Below are 23316 nucleotides of genomic sequence, written 5' to 3'. Positions count from 1 at the left end.
ACGACTGCGTTTCCCATTAGATTCCTGTTGAGGAGGCATCACTGACATTTTTGTGGTGATCTTTGTGAGGGGGTTCCAGGACAGAAGGCGTAGTGATCACAAAGATACACAAAGCTCTTTTGAAGATCTAAACTAATTTTATTAACACTACTAAATTTGAGTTCGACGCTTATTCTAAACAGCAAACATACGTGCAAGAATTAAACTATATTCACTAACACTATCTACTAATTATAACTATTATATCTTAACTATACCTTATGAATCTTGTCTTCTTCAGCTCCAGTCTAATCTCCACCCCAAGCCCAAGAGTCAGTGCAGTTTATAGTACTGTCCCTTAGCTCCCTCTGGTGGCTAGGCTTAACTCTAACTGATTTAGCTCAGTTGGCTGGACAGCTGGCTTGTGATGCTGAGCAAGGCCAGCATCACGGGTTCAATTCCCCGTACCTGCTGAGTCCTCATCTTCTCAACCTTACCCCTCGCCTCTGGTTAAATCGCCACCAGTCAGCTCTCCCCCCTCAAAGGGGAAATCAGCCTGTGGTCATCTGGGTCTTTTCATTAGAAAATGTCAACAAAGCATTAACTCTTCACATGCTCTACATTTGTCTAATGTCAAAATTTTGTAATGCTCAAACTGTCAGCCCCATTGAGGGGGATCGAGGGCTTGAGGGTGTTCGAAGGGACACATACGAGGGGTTTCCGAGAGGATTGGTACAGCGGTGTGCTTTGATCAAACAAAGTGGAGAGCCATGTGTGTGAACAGGCATGTTTGACACACGTGGGGGCAGCAGCTGGCGCAGTGGTTAACACTGCTGCCTCAGGGCGCCGAGGGTCCCAGGTTCGATCCCGGCCTTGGGTCACTGCCCGTGTGGAGTTTGCCCACTCCCCCCGTGTTTGCGCGGGTTTTGCCCCCACAACCCAAAGATGTGCAGGGCAGGTGGATTGGCCGCGCTAAATTGCCCCTTCATTGGAAAAAAAAGAATTGGGTACTCTAAAAAAAATGTAAAAAACGTTTGACACGGGCAGCACGGTGGCGCAGTGGTTAGCATTGCTGCCTACGGCGCTGAGGACCCGGGTTCGAATCCCGGCCCTGGGTCACTGTCCGTGTGGAGTTTGCACATTCTCCCCGTGTCTGCGTGGGTTTCGCCCCCACAACCCAAAGATGTGCAGGGTGGGTGGATTGGCCATGCTAAATTGCCCCTTCATTGTAAAAAATAATTGGGTACTCTAAATTTATTTAAAAAAAGAAAAAAAAACGTTGGCACACGTAAAGAAGGAAGCCATGTGAACATGTTTGACACACACTGCATTTCAAATTCATAAATATTTGAGGTGGCAACCAATCATTTTAATTGTTTTTTAAAAAATGACTTTCCGTTACCTCTACTCCCACTCTGACTACTCACCATTTCCCAAGCAACCGAACCAGGGGATATGCAAGTAACTCTCCCTGGCCATGGTGGCAATAATCTGTAACAGGGTAAATCACCGTAACCATCATTACCGTTAGTGATTCCCACGGGAGGTATTATTCGGGTCCTCTGCCTTTTAAATATGCGGTGAGTATTGCCACTGGGATTGGTTTGGCTCACTGGGGACCTTAACCAATCACGTTCAGTCTGTGGGGAACGTGACCTTTCAAATATCTAACCATTGGTCACTTCCCTCATGGCCAAGTGGTTATTTTCCCACACGGGCCTGAAAGAACTGCCAGGCGATTTAACCAGGGAGGCCATCATAGGCGAGTCCAACCATGTCCTCGGCCAATGTCCCATTGATGTTCAATGTTCCTTCACTGTCGCTGCATCAAAATCCTGGAACTCCCTCCCTAACAGCACTGTGGGTGTACCTACACCATGCGGACTGCAGCGGGTTCAAGAAGGCAGCTCACCACCACCTCCTCAAGGGGCAATTGGGGATGGGCAATAAATGCTGGGCCCAGCCAGCGGCGCCCATTTCACACAAATAAATTTTAATTTAAAAATTATAATTCCGCCTCTCTCTACAAGAGAACCTCAGCTGAGCTCACTGAACACAAACCCTTCTACCCGGCCCAATGTCTTTCTGCCCTGCTCATTTTAAAACACCCTCTATTCCCATCCTATTCATGTATTTGTCAAGATGCCTCTTAAACGTCACTATCGTCCCTGCTTCCACCCCCTCCTCCGGCAGCGAGTTCCAGGCACCCACTACCCTCTGTGTAAAACACGTCCCTCGTACATCTCCTCTAAACCTTGCCCCTCGCACCTTAAACCTATGCCCCCTAGTAATTGACTCTTCCACCCTGGGAAAAAGCCTCCGACTATCCACCCTGTCTATGCCCCTCATAATCTTTTAGACATCTATCATGTTGCCCTCAACCTCCGTCGTTCTAGTGAGAATAAACCTTGTTTATCCAAACTCTCCTCGTAGCTAATGCCCTCCAGAGGTGCCAGAGGAATTCTAGCGGTCACACTCGCAGCCTACCAAGCCATCTTTACGGGTAGTGCACTGCAATCTGGGGTATCCTCTTGTTTTACGTGGGGAATACAAGGGCAAATTGTGTGAATATAGATTGTTGAATTTTGAACTTGTGTTTGTGGTTTGTTTCCTTGTAACTAAAGACACCCTCGGTTAAACCTTTGAAAAAGTAAACTGGTCAAAAGTAATAATAATTATTATAATAATTATAATAATAATCTTTATTGTCCCAAGTAGGCTTACATTAACACTGCAATGAAGTTACTGTGAAAAGCCCCTAGTCGCCACATTCCGGCGCCTGTTCGGGTACACAGAGGGAGAATTCAGAATGTCCAATTCACCCAACAAGCACGTCTTTCGGGACTTGTGGGAGGAAACCGGAGCACCCGGAGGAAACCCACGCAGACACGGGGAGAATGTGCAGACTCTGCACAGACAGTGACCCAAGGCCAGGAATCGAACCTGGGACCCTGGAGCTGTGAGGCAGCATTGCTAAACATTGTGCCACCATGTCGCCCAGTGCCAGTGTTGTAGTTGTACTGGAACAGATTGGCTAGGGGTGCAGCAAATTTAAAAAAAAATTTAGAGTAGCCAATTGATTTAGTAACCAATTAATTTTTCCAATTAAGGGGCAGTTTAGCGTGGCCAATCCACCTAGCCTGCACATCTTTGGGTTGTGGGGGCGAAACCCATGCAAACACAGGGAGAATGTGCAAACCCCACACGGACAGTGACCCAGAGCCGGGATCGAACCTGGGACCTTGGCGCCCTGAGGCAGCAGTGCTAACCACTGTGCCACCGTGCTGCCCCAGGTGCAGCACAAGTCTTCAGTACTATTTCTGGAATAGTGTCAGGGCCCAGAGCCTTTGCAGCATCCGGCGCCTTCAGCCGTTACTTTGCTATCACGGGGAGTGAATCGTATTGGCTGAAGACTGATATCCGTGATGCTGGGGACCTCCGGAGGAGACCCAGATGGATCATCCACTCGGCACTTCCGGCTGAATATTATTGCGAATATCCTCAACCTTGTTTTGTGCACAGATGTGATGGACTCCTCCATCATTGAGGATGGTGATGTTTGGAGAGTCTCCTCTCGGGCTGCATCACAGCCTGGTATGGCAACTGCTCGGCCCAGGACCGCAAGGAACTTCAGAGAGTCGTGAATACCGCCCAGTCCATCACACGAACCTGCCTCCCATCCATGGACTCCATCTACACCTCCCGCTGCCGGGGGAAAGCAGGCAGCATAATCAAGGATCCCTCCCACCCGGCTTACTCACTTTTCCAACTTCTTCCATCGGGCAGGAGATTCAGAAGTCTGAGAACACGGACGAACAGACTCAAAAACAGCTTCTTCCCCACTGTCACCAGACTCCTAACGACCCTTTTATGGACTGTCCTCATTAATACTACACCCTGTATGCTTCATCCGATGCCAATGCTTATGTAGTTACATTGTATATATTGTGTAGCCCTATTATGTATTCTCATGTACTTTCTTGAATTCTGTTCAATTCCCTTTCTTCCAATGTACTGAATGATCTGTTGAGCTGCTTGCAGAAAAATACTTTTCACTGTACCTCGGTACACGTGACAATAAACAAATCCAATCCAATCCAATCCTCCAGTGAGTTGTTTCATTACCTACCACAGGGTGGCACTGTGGTTAGCACTGCCTCCAACGGAGCTGAGGACCCGGGTTCGATCCCAGCCCCGGTCACTGTCTGTGTGGAGTTTTCACATTCTCCCAGGATCCTCCACAACCCAAAGATGTGCAGGGTAGGTGGATTAGCAATGCTAAATTGCCCCTTAATTGGAGAAAACAAATTGGGTACTCTAAATTTTATTTTTAAAAAATTGTCTACCACCACCATTCACGGCTGGATGTGGCAGAACTGCAGGGCTTTGATCTGATCCATTGGATGTGGAATTGCTGAGCTCTGTCTATTACTTGCTGCTTATGCTGTTTGGCAATAAGTAATCCTGTGTTGTAGCTTCACCAGTTTGACACCCCATTTTCCGCTATGCCTGATGTTGCTCCTGGCATCCTCTCCTGCACTCTTCATTGAACCAGGGTTGATCCCCTGGCTGGGTGGGAATGTTAGAGTGGGGGATATGCTGGGCCATGAGGTTACAGATTGTGGTTGAATACAATTCTGCTGCTGCTGATGGCCCACAGCGCCTCATGGATGCCCAGTCTTGAGTTGCTCGATCTGTTCGAAGTCTATCCCATTCAGCACGGTGGGAGTGCCACACAACACGATGGAGGGGATCCTCAATGTGAAGACGGGACTTTGTCTCCACAAGGCCTGTGCTGTGGTCACTCCTACCGATACTGTCAGGGACAGACACATCTGCAGCAGGCAGGTTGGTGAGGATGGGGCCAGGTATGTTTGTCCCTCTTGTTGGTTCCCTCACCACCTGCTGCAGTCCCAGTCTAGCAGCTATTGTCCTTTAGGACCCGGCCAGCTCGGTCTGTGGTGGTACCACCGAGCTACTCTGGGTGATGGACATTGAAGACCCCCACCCAGAGTATATTCTGTGCCCTTGCCACCCTCAGTGCTTCCTCCAAGTGGTGTTCAATGTGGAGGAGTAACTGATTCATCAGCTGATGGTGGCCGGTATGTGGTAATCAGCTGGAGGTTTCCGTGCCCATGTTTAACCTGAAGCCATGGGACTTCATGGGGTTCAGAGTCGATGTTGAGGACTCCCAGGGCAACTCCCTTCCGACTGTATCCCACTGTGCCGCCCCCACCTCTGCTGGGTCTGCCCTACCGGTGAGACAGGATTAGGATTGTTTTCGTTGGAAAGACGGAGGTTGAGGGGGGACCTGATTGAGGTCTACAAAATTATGAGAGGTATGGACAGGGTGGATAGCAACAAGCTTTTCCCAAGAGTGGGGGTGTCAGTTACAAGGGGTCACGATTTCAAGGTGAGAGGGGGAAAGTTTAAGGGAGATGTGCGTGGAAAGTTTTTTACGCAGAGGGTGGTGGGTGCCTGGAACGCTTTGCCAGCGGAGGTGGTAGAGGCGGGCACGATAGCATCATTTAAGAAGCATCTAGACAGGTATATGAACGGGTGGGAACAGAGGGAAGTAGACCTTGGAAAATAGGCAACAGGTTTAGATAAAGGATCTGGATCGGTGCAGGCTGGGAGGGCCGAAGGGCCTGTTCCTGTGCTGTAATTTTCTTTGTTCTTTATACCCAGGGATGGTAACAGTGGTGTCTGGGACATTGTCTGTAAGGTATGATTCTGTCAGTATGACTGTCAGGCTGTTGCTTGACCAGTCTGTGAGACAGCTCGCCCTACGTTGGCACAAGCCCCCAGATGTTAGTAAGGGCTTTGCAGGTTTGACAGGGCTGGGTTTGCCACTGCCGTCTCTGGTACCTCGGTCGATGCCGGCTGTCGGTCCGGTTTCAGTAACCACACAGTGTATATAATATTAAGAACGGTCGAAAAATAACATTACTGATGATCATTATTGACAATAATAATCACCAATTTTTTGTCATTGTGTTGAAACCCAGGTTTCAGGTCCAGAGAAAGGACGCATCCTGAAATTGGCTTATAATATTGACCAGAGGAAAGCCTTCCTGTATTTCCCATGTTTGATTTAGCAGAAAGGTTTGAAGTTCTGAAGAAACTTTGTTAATCTGCAGCTGGGCAAGCTTACCAGAACAGCGCAAACTCGCCCCCTTCACAAACGTCCTCCAGAAGCCGCTCGAAGCAGAGATTTCAACAGCAGCCAGACGGTTTCTGTCCAAACTCACACATTCTGAAAAGGAATTTGGAAACCGGTTTAATAGCAACTTTCAAAAAGGAAAAGGCACTAAAAGGGGACATCGTCCGCAGGGCTATTTGGGAGAGGGGAGGGTGCGAGGGGGGACTGACCAGCAGAAGCGGCACATTGGTATACAATCAGGAGTGAGTTGCCCTGGGTCCTCAACATCGACTCTGAACCCCAGGACGTCTCATGGCTTCAGGTCAAACATGGGCTAGGAAACCGCCCGGTGATTAGCTCTTTCGAAGGGTTGGAACAGGTAGCAGGGGTGCCCGATGTCGCCGTTGTTATTTGCGCCGGCCATAGAGCCATTGGTGATGGATCTCAGGGGGGTCGGCAGAGTGGCAGGGGTTTGTGAGGGGACAGAGGGAGCATCGGGTATCGCTCTATGCCGATGACCTGTTGCTGTATGTTTCGGATCCATTGGAGAGTATGGGAAGGATTATGGGCCTGTTGGGGAGGTTTGGAGGGTTCTCGGGATACAAGCTGAATGGAGGGAAAAGCGAGGTATTCCCGGTGAATGAGCTGGCACAGCGGGCTAATTTAGGGGGGGTGCCATTTACGGTAGCGAGGGATAGGTTTAGGTATTTGGGGCTCCATAAGTGGAACTTAACAAAGCTGGTGGAGGAGGCCAGGGAGGATCTTAGGAGGTGGGAGACACTGCACTTAACGTTGGCGGGGAGGGTCCAAGTGGTGAAAATGAATATTCTGCCGAGATTATTGTTTCTCTTTCAGGCTCTACCGATCTTTATACCAAAAGCCTTTTTTCGGAAAGTGGACACGATTATTTTGGACTTTGTATGGGTGGGGAAGGTGCCGAGGGTGGGGAGGGCCCTGCTACAGAGGCACCAGAGGGGGTTGGTGTTGCCGAACTTGCTCCATTATTATTGGGCGGCGAATGTGGACAAGGTGCGGCGGTGGTGGGAAGGGGTAGAGTGGGTTAGGATGGAGGAGGAATCCTGTAAGGGGTCTAGTCTGAGGGCTATGGTGACGGCAGCATTGCCAATGGCTCCGAGTAGGTATTCAGGGAGCCCAGTGGTGCAGTCCACGGTGAAGATATGGAATCAGCTGAGGGATTTAACGGAGAAGGGATCACGGTGTTAACGCCGCTGTGCGAGAATCATGGGTTTGAGCCGAGGAAGATGGATAGTGTATACAGGAGGTTGAGGGAAGTGGAGCTGGTCAAGGCGAGGGATATGTATTTGGAGGAAGGGTTCACCAACCTGGAGGAGCTAAGGGAGAGGGTAGAGCTGCCGAGGGGGAGGGAGCTCAGGTATTTGCAGGTTGGGGACTTTGCGTGAAAGGTCTGGAGGGGGTTCCCTAGGTTACTGGGATACACACCCTGCTGGAGCGACTGCTGCTTCCGGATGTGGAAGGGGAGGGAAGAATTGGGGATATATATATAAGTGTGTATACTTTAATGCAAGAAGCATCAGGAATAAGGTGGGTGAACTTAATGCATGGATCGGTACTTGGGACTACGATGTGGTGGCCATCACGGAAACTTGGATAGAAGAGGGGCAGAAATGGTTGTTGGAGGTCCCTGGTTATAGATGTTTCAACAAGATTAGGGAGGGTGGTAAAAGAGGTGGGGGGGTGGCATTGTTAAATTAGAGATAGTATAACAGCTGCAGAAAGACAGTTCGAGGGGGATCTGCCTACTGAGGTAATATGGGTTGAAGTTAGAAATAGGAAAGGAGCAGTCACCTTGTTGGGAGTGTTCTATAGGCCCCCCAATAGCAGCAGAGATGTGGAGGAACAGATTGGGAAACAGATTCTGGAAAGGTGCAGAAGTCACAGGGTAGTAGTCATGGGCGACTTCAACTTCCCAAACATTGAGTGGAAACTCTTTAGATCAAATAGTTTGGATGGGGTAGTGTTTGTGCAGTGTGTCCAGGAAGCTTTTCTAACACAGTATGTAGATTGTCCGACCAGAGGGGAGGCCATATTGGATTTAGTACTTGGTAATGAACCAGGGCAGGTGATAGATTTGTTAGTGGGGGAGCATTTTGGAGGTAGTGACCACAATTCTGTGACTTTCACTTTAGTAATGGAGAGGGATAGGTGCGAGCAACAGGGCAAGGTTTATAATTGGGGGAAGGGTAAATACAATGCTGTCAGACAAGAATTGAAGTGCAGAAGTTGGGAACATAGGCTGTCAGGGAAGGACACAAGTGAAATGTGGAACTTGTTCAAGGATCAGGTACTGCGTGTCTTTGATATGTATGTCCCTGTCAGGCAGGGAAGAGATGGTCGAGTGAGGGAACCATGGTTGACAAGAGAGGTTGAATGTCTTGTTAAGAGGAAGAAGGAGACTTATGCAAGGCTGAAGAAACAAGGTTCAGACAGTGCGCTGGAGGGATACAAGATAGCCAGGAGGGAACTGAAGAAAGGGATTAGGAGAGCTAAGAGAGGGCATGAAAAATCTTTGGCGGGTAGGATCAAGGAAAACCCCAAGGCCTTTTACACATACGTGAGAAATATGAGAATGACTAGAGTGAGAGTAGGTCCGATTAAGGACAGTAGCGGGAGATTGTGTATTGAGTCTGAAGAGATAGGAGAGGTCTTGAACAAGTATTTTTCTTCAGTATTTACAAATGAGAGGGGCCATATTGTTGGAGAGGACAGCGTGAAGCAGACTGATAAGCTTGAGGAGATACTTGTCAGGAAGGAAGATGTGTTGCGCGTTTTGAAAAACTTGAGGATAGACAAGTCCCCCGGGCCTGACGGGATATATCCAAGGATTCTATGGGAAGCAAGAAATGAAATTGCAGAGCCGTTGGCAATGATCTTTTCGTCCTCGCTGTCAACAGGGGTGGTACCAGAGGATTGGAGAGTGGCGAATGTCGTGCCCCTGTTCAAAAAAGGGAATAGGGATAACCCTGGGAATTACAGGCCAGTTAGTCTTACTTCGGTGGTAGGCAAAGTAATGGAAAGGGTACTGAGGGATAGGATTTCTGAGCATCTGGAAAGGCATTGCTTGATTAGGGATAGTCAGCACGGATTTGTGAGGGGTAGGTCTTGCCTTACAAGTCTTATTGAATTCTTTGAAGAGGTGACCAAGCATGTGGATGAAGGTAAAGCAGTGGATGTAGTGTACATGGATTTTAGTAAGGCATTTGATAAGGTTCCCCATGGTAGGCTTATGCAGAAAGTAAGGAGGCATGGGATAGTGGGAAATTTGGCCAGTTGGATAACAAACTGGCTAACCGATAGAAGACAGAGAGTTGTGGTGGATGGCAAATATTCAGCCTGGAGCCCAGTTATCAGTGGCGTACCGCAGGGATCAGTTCTGGGTCCTCTGCTGTTTGTGATTTTCATTAACGACTTGGATGAGGGAGTTCAAGGGTGGGTCAGTAAATTTGCAGATGATACGAAGATTGGTGGAGTTGTGGATAGTGAGGAGGGCTGTTGTCGGCTTCAAAGAGACATAGATAGGATGCAGAGCTGGGCTGAGAAGTGGCAGATGGAGTTTAACCCTGACAAGTGTGAGGTTGTCCATTTTGGAAGGACAAATCTGAATGCGGAATACAGGGTTAATGGTAGGGTTCTTGGCAATGTGGAGGAGCAGAGAGATCTTGGGGTCTATGTTCATTGTTCTTTGAAAGTTGCCACTCAAGTGGATAGAGCTGTGAAGAAGGCCTATGGTGTGCTAGCGTTCATTAGCAGAGGGATTGAATTTAAGAGCCGTGAGGTGATGATGCAGCTGTACAAAACCTTGGTCAGGCCACATTTGGAGTACTGTGTGCAGTTCTGGTCATCTCATTTTAGGAAGGATGTGGAAGCTTTGGAAAAGGTGCAAAGGAGATTTACCAGGATGTTGCCTGGAATGGAGAGTAGGTCATACGAGGAAAGATTGAGGGTGCTGGGCCTTTTCTCATTGGAACGGAGAAGGATGAGGGGCGACTTGATAGAGGTTTATAAGATGATCAGGGGAATAGATAGAGTAGATAGTCAGAGACTTTTTCCCCGGGTGGAACACACCATTACAAGGGGACATAAATTTAAGATAAATGGTGGAAGATATAGAAGGGATGTCAGAGGTAGGTTCTTTACCCAGAGAGTAGTGGGGGCATGGAATGCACTGCCTGTGGTAGTAGTTGAGTCGGAAAATTTATGGACCTTCAAACGGCTATTGGATAGGTACTTGGATTAGGGTAGAATAAGGGAGTGTAGGTTAACTTCTTAAGGGCAGCACGGTAGCATTGTGGATAGCACAATTGCTTCACAGCTCCAGGGTCCCAAGTTCGATTTCGACTTGGGTCACTGTCTGTGTGGAGTCTGCACATCCTCCCCGTGACTGCGTGGGTTTCCTCCGGGTACTCCGGTTTCCTCCCACAGTCCAAAGATGTGCAGGTTGGGTGGATTGGCCATGACAAATTGTCCAAAATTCTATGATTAACCTAGGACATAAGTTCGGCGCAACATCGTGGGCCGAAGGGCCTGTTCTGTGCTGTATTTCTCTATCTCTATCTCTATCTCCCTCTCTCCTATTCTTGGGATGACTTTTCTGTCTCCCACTCTGAAGATGGATACAAAATACTCGCTCAAAGTCTCTGCCATTCCCTTGCTTCCCATGAATTCCCGAGTCTCACTCTGAAGAGACCAACGCTCACTTGGCTAATCTCCTCCTTTTTATACACATGACTATCTGGTTTTATATTTCTTGCTAGCTTTCTCTCATACTTCACTTTCCGCATCTTTTTTCCCCTCGCCATCCTTTGCTGCTTTCTGAGATTTTGCCCAATGTTCTGCGATATCACTAATCATTTCAACATTGTACATCCTCATCGTTTCCTTCACCCACCCAGAGAGAGAGGAGGAGAATCTTTCTCCGAAGAGGATTGAGAGTCTTTGGAAACTCTCTTCCTCCAAAGACAGTGGGAGCAAAATCTTTTTTTAAAAATCATTTACGGTACCAAATTCTATTTTTTCCCAATGAAGGGGCAATTTAACTTGGCCAATCCACCTACCCTGCACATAAGAACATAAGAACATAAGAACATAAGAACTAGGAGCAGGAGTCGGCCATCTGGCCCCTCGAGCCTGCTCCGCCATTCAATGAGATCATGGCTGATCTTTTGTGGACTCAGCTCCACTTTCCGGCCCGAACACCATAACCCTTAATCCCTTTATTCTTCAAAAAACTATCTATCTTTACCTTAAAAACATGTAATGAAGGAGCCTCAACTGCTTCACTGGGCAAGGAATTCCATAGATTCACAACCCTTTGGGTGAAGAAGTTCCTCCTAAACTCAGTCCTAAATCTACTTCCCCTTATTTTGAGGCTATGTCCCCTAGTTCTGCTTTCACCCGCCAGTGGAAACAACCTGCCCGCATCTATCCTATCTATTCCCTTCATAATTTTAAATGTTTCTATAAGATCCTTCTAAATTCCAATGAGTACAGTCCCAGTCTACTCAACCTCTCCTCATAATCCAACCCCTTCAGCTCTGGGATTAACCTAGTGAATCTCCTCTGCACACCCTCCAGCGCCAGTACGTCCTTTCTCAAGTAAGGAGACCAAAACTGAACACAATACTCCATGTGTGGCCGCACTAACACCTTATACAATTGCAGCATAACCTCCCTAGTCTTAAACTCCATCCCTCTAGCAATGAAGGACAAAATTCCATTTGCCTTCTTAATCACCTGTTGCACTTGTAAACCAACCTTCTGTGACTCATGCACTAGCACACCCAAGTCTCTCTGAACAGCGGCATGCTGTTCTTTGGGTTGTGGGGGCGAAACCCACGCAGACACGGGGAGAATGTGCAAACTCCACACGGACAGTGACCCAGGGCTGGGATTGAACCTTCTACCTCGGCGCCGTGAGGCAGAAGTGCTAACCACTGTGCCACCCCGGTGGTAGCAGAATCCTTCTATATTTTTAAGGCAGAGTTGGATAGATTCTGATTAACGAGGGAGTGGGGGCTGGGGGGGGGGGGGCACATTATCAGGGGTAGGCAGGAATGTGGGGGTGAGTTCACAATCAGATCAGCCATGATCCTATTGAATGGTGGAGCAAGCTCAAGGGGCCGAGTGGCCTACTCCTGCTCATAGGATCCATAGAATAGAGTCTCTACAGTGCAGAAGGGAGCGGCTGGGTCACTGTCTGTGTGGAGTCTGCACGTTCTCCCCACATCTGCGTGGGTTCCCTCCGGGTGCTCCGGTTTCCTCCCACAGCCCAAAGATATGCAGGTTAGGTGCTCAATTGCCCTTAGTGTCCAAAAATGTTAAGTGGGGGTTACTGGGTTTCGGGGATAGGGTAGATACGTGGGCTCCAGTAGGGTGCTCTTTGTAAGGGCCGTTGCAGACTCGATGGGCCGAATGGCCTCCTTCTATACTGTAAAGTCTATGATTCTATGAAGGGGACCATTCGGCCCATCGAGTCTCCACCGTCCCTCCGAAAAGAGCACCCTTCCTAGGCCCACCCCCTCACCCTATCCCCATGACCCCATCTCACCTTCACATCTTCGGGCACTGAGGGGCAACTTTAGCATGGCGATTCCATCAACCTACATCATTCTCAGCTTCTCTTACCACACAGCAGTCAGGGGCATGAAAAATAAGCATTTATATAGCGCCTTTCAGCCCCCCCCCCAAGTGTGCTTCATAACCAGTGAAGAGCTTTTGAAGCGCAGTGGATGTTGTAATTGTGGTGATTGTGTATCAGTGTAGATGTAATACAACTGAGCAAGCACTAGAGGGAGCACGGGAGAGCTAGAAATACACAGGGACAGGAAGTGAGGACACACTTCACAGAAGGCAGAACTGGTAGCAGGACACAGACACACAGGCAGGCAGCATTTGAGGTAGCCGTAAGTTACGCTCTGAAGGCAGAACGAATTCACAATAAAGCATCTTCTCCAACTTTGAGACCACGAGCTTTATTAAGCCACGAGGAACAACACAGTAATTAAGGAAACATGGCTCAGTTTCCACACAGCAAGCTCCCATGAGCAGTTATGCAGACCAGATGATCTATTTCTGTTATGCCGATTGAGGGATCAACTATCGACAGAGACAATTGTAGATAACTCTTCTTCGTCTTCAAAACAAAAGTTCCGGGGTCTTATGGATAAAAGTGCGATGAGGCCTTGGTTTAATATTTCATCCAAAAGACTGTCCCTCCTGCGCTGCAGCACTCCCTCAGTACAGCTCTGAATATCACGGGCTCAAATCTCTGGAATGGGGCCGCAGCACACAATGCTACAACTCCGAAGAGAGGTGTCTGGCCTACTGATCCACGGCCGGCAGGAAAACTGCAACGTCACTGCCAAAGACCGGAAGGAGTGGGAATCGAACCTGGGACTTCCTGCTCTTTCGACTGGGTTACACTGAAGCCCCCAGGGCACCTACAGATCTAACCGTTGGAGATCACCTCCCTTGGAAGGGACCAAAACATAATCATCGCAGTCCGACGGATCCTGGGGGGGGGTGAGGAACTTCAGTTATCTTTCCTCAGCGAAGAGGGGGAAAGGAGATTTGATGGAGTTGTTCAAGATGACCAAGGATCGGGGCAGCACGGTGGCACAGTGGTTAGCATTGCTGCCTACGGCGCTGAGGACCCGGGTTCGAATCCCGGCCCTGGGTCACTGTCCGTGTGGAGTTTGCACATTCTCCCCGTGTCTGCGTGGGTTTCACCCCCACAACCCAAAGATGTGCAGGGTGGGTGGATTGGCCGTGCTAAATTGCCCCTTAATTGGAAAAAATAATTGGGTACTCTAAATTTAAAAAAAAAAAATTAAAAAAGATGACCAAGGATCGGGGCAGAGTGGTTAGATAGAAACTGCTCCCCTTGGCCGGTGGGCTCAGGATTTTAGCAGACAGGCAGAAGGCCTGACGGAGACACGAGGGGGAACAGCGAGTGGTCGGGGTTTGGAACGTGGTGCCCTTGAGCGAGGTGCAGGCAGGTTCAAAAAGGGAATTAGAGGATTAAATTGGAAGAGGGAGAATGGGCAGGATTGTGGGGAGAAGGCAGGAAAATGGCACAAAGCGAATTGCTCATTCGAAGGGCCGAATGGCCTCCTGCCAATTCGGAGCACAAGAGGAGTAATCAGTCATTCGTTCAGAAAAGACAGAAGGAAAGTCAAACAGATATCATATAAATGTGGTTTATTGTCATGATTAATATTCATTACAACGATGACTCACAACGATCAGTAAAGAATTACAGATATTAACGATGGACAGAATGTGCTTCAGTTCAGAGAGGGCAGCTGCCTCTCCAACACAATGATGTACGGTATTGGCCTTGGTTCAGTTTAACGCCAGCCCCCTGTCATGTGAGAGTACCGTTAAGAAATGGGTGTTTAAGAAATGTACCTTTAAGAAATGGGTCTTTATCAGTGATGTCAGAGAGTGGGTGGAGATGGGCTGTGTCGGCTTTTTACTTTCGTTTTAGGCTGTTTGCTGCAGGGTGTGGTTTAGTTTCGTTTTCAGAGCTGGGTAGCTGCAGTCACAGCCAGAAGGTGTATGAAACTCTCTCTGTAATCTGAAGACTGTAAATCGATCCTGGTGATTTAAAACTAATAACAGTAGTGACTTTAACCTGATGGGCTTCTGGTAAAAGTTGTTTTCAGTCTTATGGATGTTAAAATGAAAGCTTAAAGGATTACTTAGTGTTGTAGTCTTTGGGGGTTGTATTTGTATTAATGGTTGCTAAGATGTACACTGTATGTTTTAAAAAGGTTAACTTGAGTTCATAGAATAAACATTGTTTTGCTTTAAGAAATATTTTTCCATTTCTGCTGTACCACACCTGTAGAGTGGGCCGTGTGCTCCCCATACCGCAATGTAGTAAAAGTTGTGGGTCAGGTGAACTCCATGATATACTTTGGGGTTCTCTAAACCCTGGCCCATAACATGCCCCCCCCCCGGCGGAGATTATCCGGTGAGACGACAGTTTGTGTTCAGTAACGTCAGTCTTGCCGTATTGCAGCCACCGATACTGGGCTGCGCTCTCTCTCTCACCGTCACTCCGTCCGGCACGGTTCCGGATTGAGTCAGCAAATTGTCACGGCGCAATTCCCCACTCACGGCTGGGCCAACCGGTGACGCCACCCGGTAAAACCAGAGCTGGCATATCGCAAAGAAAGGAAAACGCTAGAAATAGCCGGCAAGTCAGTTGGCGCGGGGGAGAGAGAGAAAGAGGCGTCGAGATCGGAGCCGATACCACAGTTTACATCAACAGGGCTGAAGGTCGTTAGGGCCGGGGGGAGAGAAAAGGGCGAGGGTGGGGGAGAAAGAGCGAGGGTGGGGGGAAGAAAGAGCGAGGGTGGGGGGAGAAAGAGCGAGGGTGGGGGGAGAAAGAGCGAGGGTGGGGGGGAAAGAGCGAGGGTGGGGGGAAGAAAGAGCGAGGTGGGGGGAGAAAGAGCGAGGGTGGGGGAAAGAAAGAGCGAGGGTGGGGGGAAGAAAGAGCGAGGGTGGGGGAGAAAGAGCGAGGGTGGGGGGAGAAAGAGCGAGGGTGGGGGGAAGAAAGAGTGAGGGTGGGGGGAGAAAGAGCGAGGGTGGGGGGAGAAAGAGCGAGGGTGGGGGGAAGAAAGAGCGAGGGTGGGGGGAGAAAGAGCGAGGGTGGGGGGAAGAAAGAGCGAGGGTGGGGGCAGAAAGAGCGAAGGTGGGGGCAGAAAGAGCGGGGGTGGGGGGAGAAAGAGCGAGGGTGGGGGGAGAAAGAGCGAGGGTGGGGGGAGAAAGAGCGAGGGTGGGGGGGAAGAAAGAGCGAGGGGGGGGGGGAGAAAGAGCGAGGGTGGGGGGAGAAAGAGCGAGGGTGGGGGGAGAAAGAGCGAGGGTGGGGGGAGAAAGAGCGAGGGTGGGGGGAGAAAGAGCGAGGGTGGGGGGAGAAAGAGCGAGGGTGGGGGGAGAAAGAGCGAGGGTGGGGGGAGAAAGAGCGAGGGTGGGGGGAGAAAGAGCGAGGGTGGGGGGAGAAAGAGCGAGGGTGGGGGAGAAAGAGCGAGGGTGGGGGGAAGAAAGAGCGAGGGTGGGGGGAAGAAAGAGCGAGGGTGGGGGGAAGAAAGAGCGAGGGTGGGGGGAGAAGAGCGAGGGTGGGGGGCGGATAAAGAGTGAAGGGGGAGAAAGAGTGAAGGGGGAGAAAGAGTGAAGGGGAGAAAGAGTGAAGGGGAGAAAGAGTGAAGGGGAGAAAGAGTGAAGGGGAGAAAGAGTGAGGGGAGAAAGTGAGGGGGAGAAAGAGTGAGGGGGAGAAAGAGTGAGGGGGAGAAAGAGTGAGGGGGAGAAAGAGTGAGGGGGAGAAAGAGTGAGGGGGAGAAAGAGTGAGGGGGAGAAAGAGTGAAGGGGGAGAAAGAGTGAAGGGGGAGAAAGAGTGAGGGGGGAGAAAGAGTGAAGGGGAGAAAGAGTGAGGGGAGAAAGAGTGAAGGGGAGAAAGAGTGAGGGGGGAGAAAGAGTGAAGGGGAGAAAGAGTGAAGGGGGAGAAAGAGAGAGGGGGGTTAAAAGGGGTGAGGGAGGGAAGGGACATGAAAAGATAATGCTTTTTGAATAGTAGTCACTGTCGTCATGCAGGAAATGCAGCAGCTAATTTCTGCACAGCAAGATCCCAGACACATGCTAATGACCCGATAATCGGTATCAATGGTGATGTTGGCTGGGGGATAAATATTGTCTAGGGAGAGCTCCCCCCTGCTCTCCATCGAGATACTGCCCTGGGCTCCTCAGGTAGCCCACAAACTACAACGTGGTAGGAATGAGGTAATCGGATTTAGTTGTTTGCCGGATGGGTCAGGACGTCAGGGAGAACTCCCCTCCTCTCCCTTGTCCAAGGGGGGTTTGCCATCGACTGGCGAGGAGTCAGGCAGGGCTTTCGTTTAATGTCTTGTCCAGGAGACGGGATCTCGGACAACCCGACATTCCCTCGGTACTGAACTGGAGTATCAGTCCATAGCCGAGTTAGAATCCCCGGAGTGGGACCAGAACCCCCACCACCTCCTGTCCGAGGAGAGACTGCATTCGATCAGCAAATGAAGCCCAATGACTTTGAAAAGTTAAATCGCAACTTTGCAGAGCGACTTGTCACGTGCGAGTACCTTTAAGAAATGGGTGTTTATTAGAGAGCTGCAGTGATGTCAAAGAGTGGGTGGAGCTCGGCTGTCTGTCTGCTTTTACTTTCGTTTTAGGCTGTCTGCTACAGGGTGTGTTTAGTTTTATTTTGAGAGCTGGATAGCTGCAGGCAAAGCAAGGAGCTGTATAAGGATCTCTCTCTGCAAACTAAAGACTGTACAGATCAACTGGGTGATTTCAAAGTGATAACTGCTCTCAGTAGTGAATTTAAACCTGATCTCAGTATTAAAAAGGGTCTTGTGTCTTCTGGATGTTAATAAGGAAAGATTAAGGTATACTTATAGAATATTGTATCTGTGGGGAGGATTGGTGTTGATAGTTGTTAAGATGTTTACTGTGGGTTTATAAAAAGTGTTTACTGGTTTCAGAAATAAACATTGTTTTGCTTCAAAAAATACTTTTTGATTTCTGCTGTACCACACCTGTAGAGTGGGCCGTGTGCTCCCCATACCACAATCTAGTAAAGGTCGTGGGTCAGGTGAACGCTATGATACACTTTGGAGTTCTCAAAACACTAAACCATAACAAATTTGGGGATAAAAGTCGATCTATTGGATTGGCTTAATGAAATTAAAGACAGTGAGGGGTGAGCATATTGTGGGTGCTTTTCAGGTGTGGTATTCCAGTTCAAGTGGGGAGTGTGTTGAGGACAATGGCTCTTTCAGAGGCTCAGAAGTTTGTGGGGGTGGAGATGGTCACACACAGTACCTTACGGACAGAGACTAAAAACAGACTGTTAGATTTGGCAAACACAATGCATTTAATATTACCTGACAAGGTACGAAAAGAAGAGGTAATTAAGGCGGTGGCTAAGCATTTAAAATTGGCTGAGATACAGTCAGACACATTGGAAATGGTAAAAATTCAGTTACAAATCAAGCAACTGGAACATGAAAAACAATTAAAGCAGCTTGAATACGTAATGGGAGAAAAGAAAAGAAAGAATGGCCCTAGCAGAACAAAAGAAAAGAGAAAGGGAAATACAGATCAGGGAAAAAGAAAGAGAGAACGAGAGAGAGAAGGGACCAGGGAAAGAGAGAGCGGGGACAGGGAAAGAGAGAGCGGGGACAGGGAAAGAGAGAGCGGGGACAGGGAAAGAGAGAGAGCGGGGACAGGGAAAGAGAGAGGGGGACAGGGAAAGAGAGAGAGTTTGAACTTCGGAAAATGGCCATGAAACATGAGTCAGTTAAGATTGGCGGATGGAAAGAAAAACGTACAGTTGGAGTATAGTGATGAGGATGAAGCGAAAGGGCTTCATAGTCGAAGGCTTGGTGGGGATCTATTTAAGTATGTCCACGCATTGCCAAGGTTTGATGAGAAGGAGGTAGAAGCCTTTTTCATTTCATTTGAGAAGGTAGCTAAACAAACAAATCGGTATTACTGATTCAAACAAAGTTGGTAGATAGAGCTTGTGAGGTGATGTGATGAAACAGGATAAGACAGTGGGGTTTGTTAGAGTGGTTAAGGAAAGCCCAAGTGAAGCGAAGGAGGTGCAAAAGATTGTCCAGTCTGATCAAGAGGTGATTGATAAGAAGGTGCCAGATGTCTTTAAAGAATTTACTTGTGTGGGTAAAGTTTACTCATGTGTATCAGAAGGAGCAGGTAAACAAGTCACAATTTTAAGAGATACGGAAGCTAGTCAATCTTTGATGGTAAGAGATGAGGAGTTATGTAGTTTGGGAAGAATGTTGCCAGAAAAGTTGGTACTCTGTGGAATTCAGGGTGAGAAGAGTAGTGTTCCATTATATAAAGTACGGTTGGAAAGTCCAGTGACGAGTGGTGAAGTGGTAGTAGGAGTAATAGAGAAACTATCTTTTCCAGGAATACAGTTTATCTTGGGTAATGATATAGCTGGATCGCAGGTGGGAGTGATGCCTACTGTGGTTGATAAGCCAGTGGAAAATCAGACAACTGAAGTGTTGAAGGACGAATATCCTGGGATTTTTCCGGATTGTGTAGTAACCCGGTCACACAGTCACAGGTTAAGACAAGAGGAGAAATCAGAGAGTGAAGATAAAGGTGAAGTGCTATTATCAGAAACGATTTTTGATCAGCTGGTTGGAAAAGAACAGCAGGGTAGCACAGTGGTTAGCACTGTGGCTTCACAGCGCCAGGGTCCCAGGTTCGATTCCCGGCTGGGTCACTGTCTGTGCGGAGTCTGCACGTTCTCCCCGTGTGTGCGTGGGTTTCCTCCGGGTGCTCCGGTTTCCTCCCACAGTCCAAAGACATGCAGGTTAGGTGGATTGGCCGTGATAAATTGCCCTTAGTGACCAAAGAAGATTAGGGAGGGGTTACTGGGTTATGGGGGTAGGGTAGAAGTGAGGGCTTAAGTGGGTCAGTGCAGACTTGATGGGCCGAATGGCCTCCTTCTGCACTCTACGTTCTATATAAAAAGGTGGAGGATGAGGCGGATATTTTTAGTTCAGGAAAATTGGCGGAGTTACAACAGAAAGATGTAGAAATAAACAGGATGTATCAGAAAGCACATACGGAAGAGGAATCGGGGTGTATATCAGAGTGTTATTACCGTAAAAGTGATGTCTTGATGAGAAAATAGAGACCTTTACATATGCAGGCAGATGAAAAGTGGGCAGAAGTTCATCAAGTAGTATTGCCGGTAGGGTATAGAAAGGAGATGTTGTGAGTTGCACGAGGTACCAGTGGGAGGTCATTTGGGAATCAGGAAAACTCAAGCTAAAATCCAAAAACATTTTAATTGGCCTGGACTACATAAAGATGTAGTTAAATTTTGTCAATCATGTCACACATGTCAAGTGATAGGGAAACCTCCAGCAGCGATCAAATCAGCGCCCTTAATACTTATTCCAGCTTTTGAGGAATCTTTTACAAGGGTCTTAGATTGTGTAGGACCACTTCCTAAAACAAAAAGTGGGAATCAATATCTTTTGACTATAATGGATGTGTCTACTGGTTTTCCAGAGGCCATTCCAGTCCGTAATATGACAGCTAAAAGGATTGTGGAGGCATTACTTCAATTCTTTACTAGATATGGACTACCCACAGAAATACAATTGGATCAAGGATCAAATTTTACCTCAAAGTTATTCAAATAAGTTATGGATAGCTTAGGAATAAAACAATTTAAATCAACTGCGTACCATCCAGAATCGCAGGGAGCGTTAGAAAGGTGGCATCAGAGATTAAAGAGAATGTTGAGGGCTTATTGTCACGATTATACAGAGGATTGGGATAAAGGAATTCCATTCGTATTGTTTGCAATTAGGGATGCACCTAATGAATCAACCAAATTCAGTCCCTTTGAACTCATTTTTGGTCATGAGGTAAGAAGACCACTTAAATTGATTTAAGGAAAAATTGGTGCGTGAGAAATCGGAAATTAGATTATTGGATTACGTGTCAAATTTTAGGGAACGATTAAATAGAGCAGGTGAATTGGCTAGACAACATTTAAAAGGTGCACAGCATGTGATGAAATGGATAGCAGACAGGAAATCCAAAGTTCGTGGATTCTGTCTGCGGAGTTAACGTTTTAGTATTGTTACCAGTGGTAGGTGAATCTTTAGAAGCTAGGTTTTGTGGACCTTATCAGATTGAAAGGAAATTAAGTGAGGTGAAATTATGTGGTAAGAATGCCGGAGAGAAGGAAAACTCACAGAGTGTGTCATGTGAATATGCTTAAAAGGTACTTTGAAAGGGAAGGAGAGAGCGCAGGCTTTCCTCTGGTTTCCCGCGCTGCGGGATGAGGGGGTGGAGCTGGTGGCGAGGGGCGTGGTTATTAGACCGGGTTTCCCGCGCTGAAGCAGTGCCAAGGAGCTGATGCAGGGGAGGAGGGGGGACCTCATATCAGGAGGGGTCGGAGTTAGGGCGGGAGCTGCCGGGGTCAGCAGAAGTTAGCTGGCTCACGGGAGTACTATGGAGGGAGCGTCGCGGTTAGGAGGGGTCCTAGCCTGGGGGGGGGGGGGGGAATACCGGGTTGCTGCTGGATTGGCCAGGGAGGAGCTGGTGTGAGTCGGGGGGGGGGGGTCGGGGTGAGGTTTTATCGCCGTGGGAAACGGGCCAAATGGGTGCTGGCCAGGGGCGAGCAGTCGATAGGCCATGGCTAGTCGACGGGGGAGGGGGGCGGGGTGCCCCCTGACCCGGCTGATCACGTGGAACGTGAGGGGGTTGAATGGGCCGGTTAAGCGGGCCTGGGTGTTTTCGCATCTGAAGGGGCTGAAGGCGGACGTGGCCATGCTCCAGGAGACCCACCTGAAGGTGGCGGACCAGGTCCGTCTGAGGAAGGGGTGGGTGGGGCAGGTTTTCCATTCAGGGCTCGACTCGAAGATCCAGGGGGTGGCGATCCTGGTGGGGAAGAGGGTGGCGTTTGAGGCGTCTGAGGTTGTGGCTGATAGTGGCGGCAGATATGTGATGGTGAGCGGTAAGCTGCAGGGGGAGAGGGTGGTGTTGGTAAATGTGTACGCCCCAAATTGGGATGATGCTGGTTTCATGAGGCGTATGTTGGGCCGTATTCCTGGCCTGGAGATGGGGGGGCTTGATCATGGGGGGGGACTTCAATACGATGCTGGATCCCCTACTGGATCATTCTAGTTCAAGGTCAGGCAGGAGGCCGGCAGCGGCCAAGGTGTTGAGGGGGTTTATGGACCAGATGGGAGGAGTGGATCCCTGGAGGTTCGGGAGGCCGAGGGCTCGGGAGTACTCTTTTTTTCTCCCATGTGCACAGGGTTTATTCCCGTATTGATTTCTTTGTTTTGAGTAGGGGACTGGTCCCGAGGGTGGAGGAGGCCGAGTATTCGGCTATTGTGATTTCGGACCATGCTCCGCATTGGGTGGATTTGGAGATGGGGCAGGTGCGGGACGAGCGCCCGCTTTGGCGTCTGGACGTGGGGCTGTTGGCGGATGAGGAGGTGTGTAGGAGGGTCCAAGGATGTATCGAGAGGTACCTCGAGGTCAATGATACTGGGGAGGTCCAGGTGGGGATGGTGTGGGAGGCTCTGAAGGCAGTGATTAGGGGGGAGCTGATCTCCATCCGAGCCCATAGGGAGAGGGGGGAGAGGAGGGAGAGGGAGAGACTGGTGGGGGAGCTGTTGAGTGTAGATAAGAGGTATGCGGAGGCCCCGGAGGAGGGATTGCTGGGGGAGCGGTGTAGCCTGCAGGCCAAGTTTGATTTATTGACCACCAGAAAGGCAGAGACACAGTGGAGGAAGGCGCAGGGAGCGGTCTATGAGTATGGAGAGAAGGCGAGCAGGATGCTGGCGCACCAGCTTCGTAAGCGGGACACGGCTTGGGAGATTGGTGGAGTGAAGGATAGGGGTGGGAATGTGGTGCGGCAGGGGGCAGAGGTCAATGGGGTCTTCAGGGACTTCTATAGGGAACTGTACCGGTCGGAGCCGCCGGCGGTGGGAGGGGGAATGGAGAGTTTTTTGGACAGGCTCTGATTTCCGAGGGTGGAGGAGGGACGGGTGGAGGGTCTGGGGGCACCGATCGAGTTGGAGGAGCTGGTCAGTGTGATTGGCCACATGCAGTCGGAGAAGGCGCCGGGACCGGATGGGTTCCCGGTTGAATTTTATAAGAAATACGCGGACCTGTTGGGCCCCCTGTTGGTTCAGACCTTTAACGAGGCATGGGAGGGGGGTGTTTTGCCCCCGACAATGTCTCGGGCGCTAATTTCCCTGATCCTGAAGCGTGATAAGGACCCCTTGCAGTGTGGATCATACAGGCCAATTTCACTGCTGAATGTAGACGCCAAGCTGCTGGCAAAGATCTTGGCCACTAGAATAGAGGACTGGGTGCCGGGGGTGATACATGAAGATCAGACGGGTTTTGTGAAGGGGAGGCAGCTGAACACTAACGTGCGAAGGCTGCTAAATGTGATAATGATGCCGGCAGCAGAAGGAGAGGCGGAGATTGTGGTGGCATTGGATGCGGAGAAGGCCTTTGACAGGGTTGAGTGGGGGTACTTGTGGGAGGTGTTGGAAAGGTTCGGGTTTGGGGTGGGGTTTATTAAATGGGTGAGGTTGCTGTAG

General features: G+C 49.3%; 1 protein-coding gene across 3 annotated transcripts in view; it reads right to left on the bottom strand.

Moving 5' to 3' along the window:
* LOC119956502 (lethal(3)malignant brain tumor-like protein 2) overlaps positions 1 to 23316 on the bottom strand; it is a 234424-nt gene that overhangs the window by 14668 nt on the left and 196440 nt on the right. For all 3 annotated transcript variants that reach the window (XM_038783779.1, XM_038783780.1, XM_038783782.1), the window contains exon 17: positions 6134 to 6235. In XM_038783779.1, coding sequence (XP_038639707.1) covers positions 6134 to 6235 — 102 coding nt within the window. The remainder of the gene's footprint in view (positions 1 to 6133; positions 6236 to 23316) is intronic.

Source organism: Scyliorhinus canicula, chromosome 23 (assembly GCF_902713615.1).
Source record: "Scyliorhinus canicula chromosome 23, sScyCan1.1, whole genome shotgun sequence".
In the NCBI taxonomy this organism is placed as follows: domain Eukaryota; kingdom Metazoa; phylum Chordata; class Chondrichthyes; order Carcharhiniformes; family Scyliorhinidae; genus Scyliorhinus; species Scyliorhinus canicula.
Note: the sequence above shows the minus strand (reverse complement) of the source record. Positions and strands in the feature narration are given on the sequence as shown.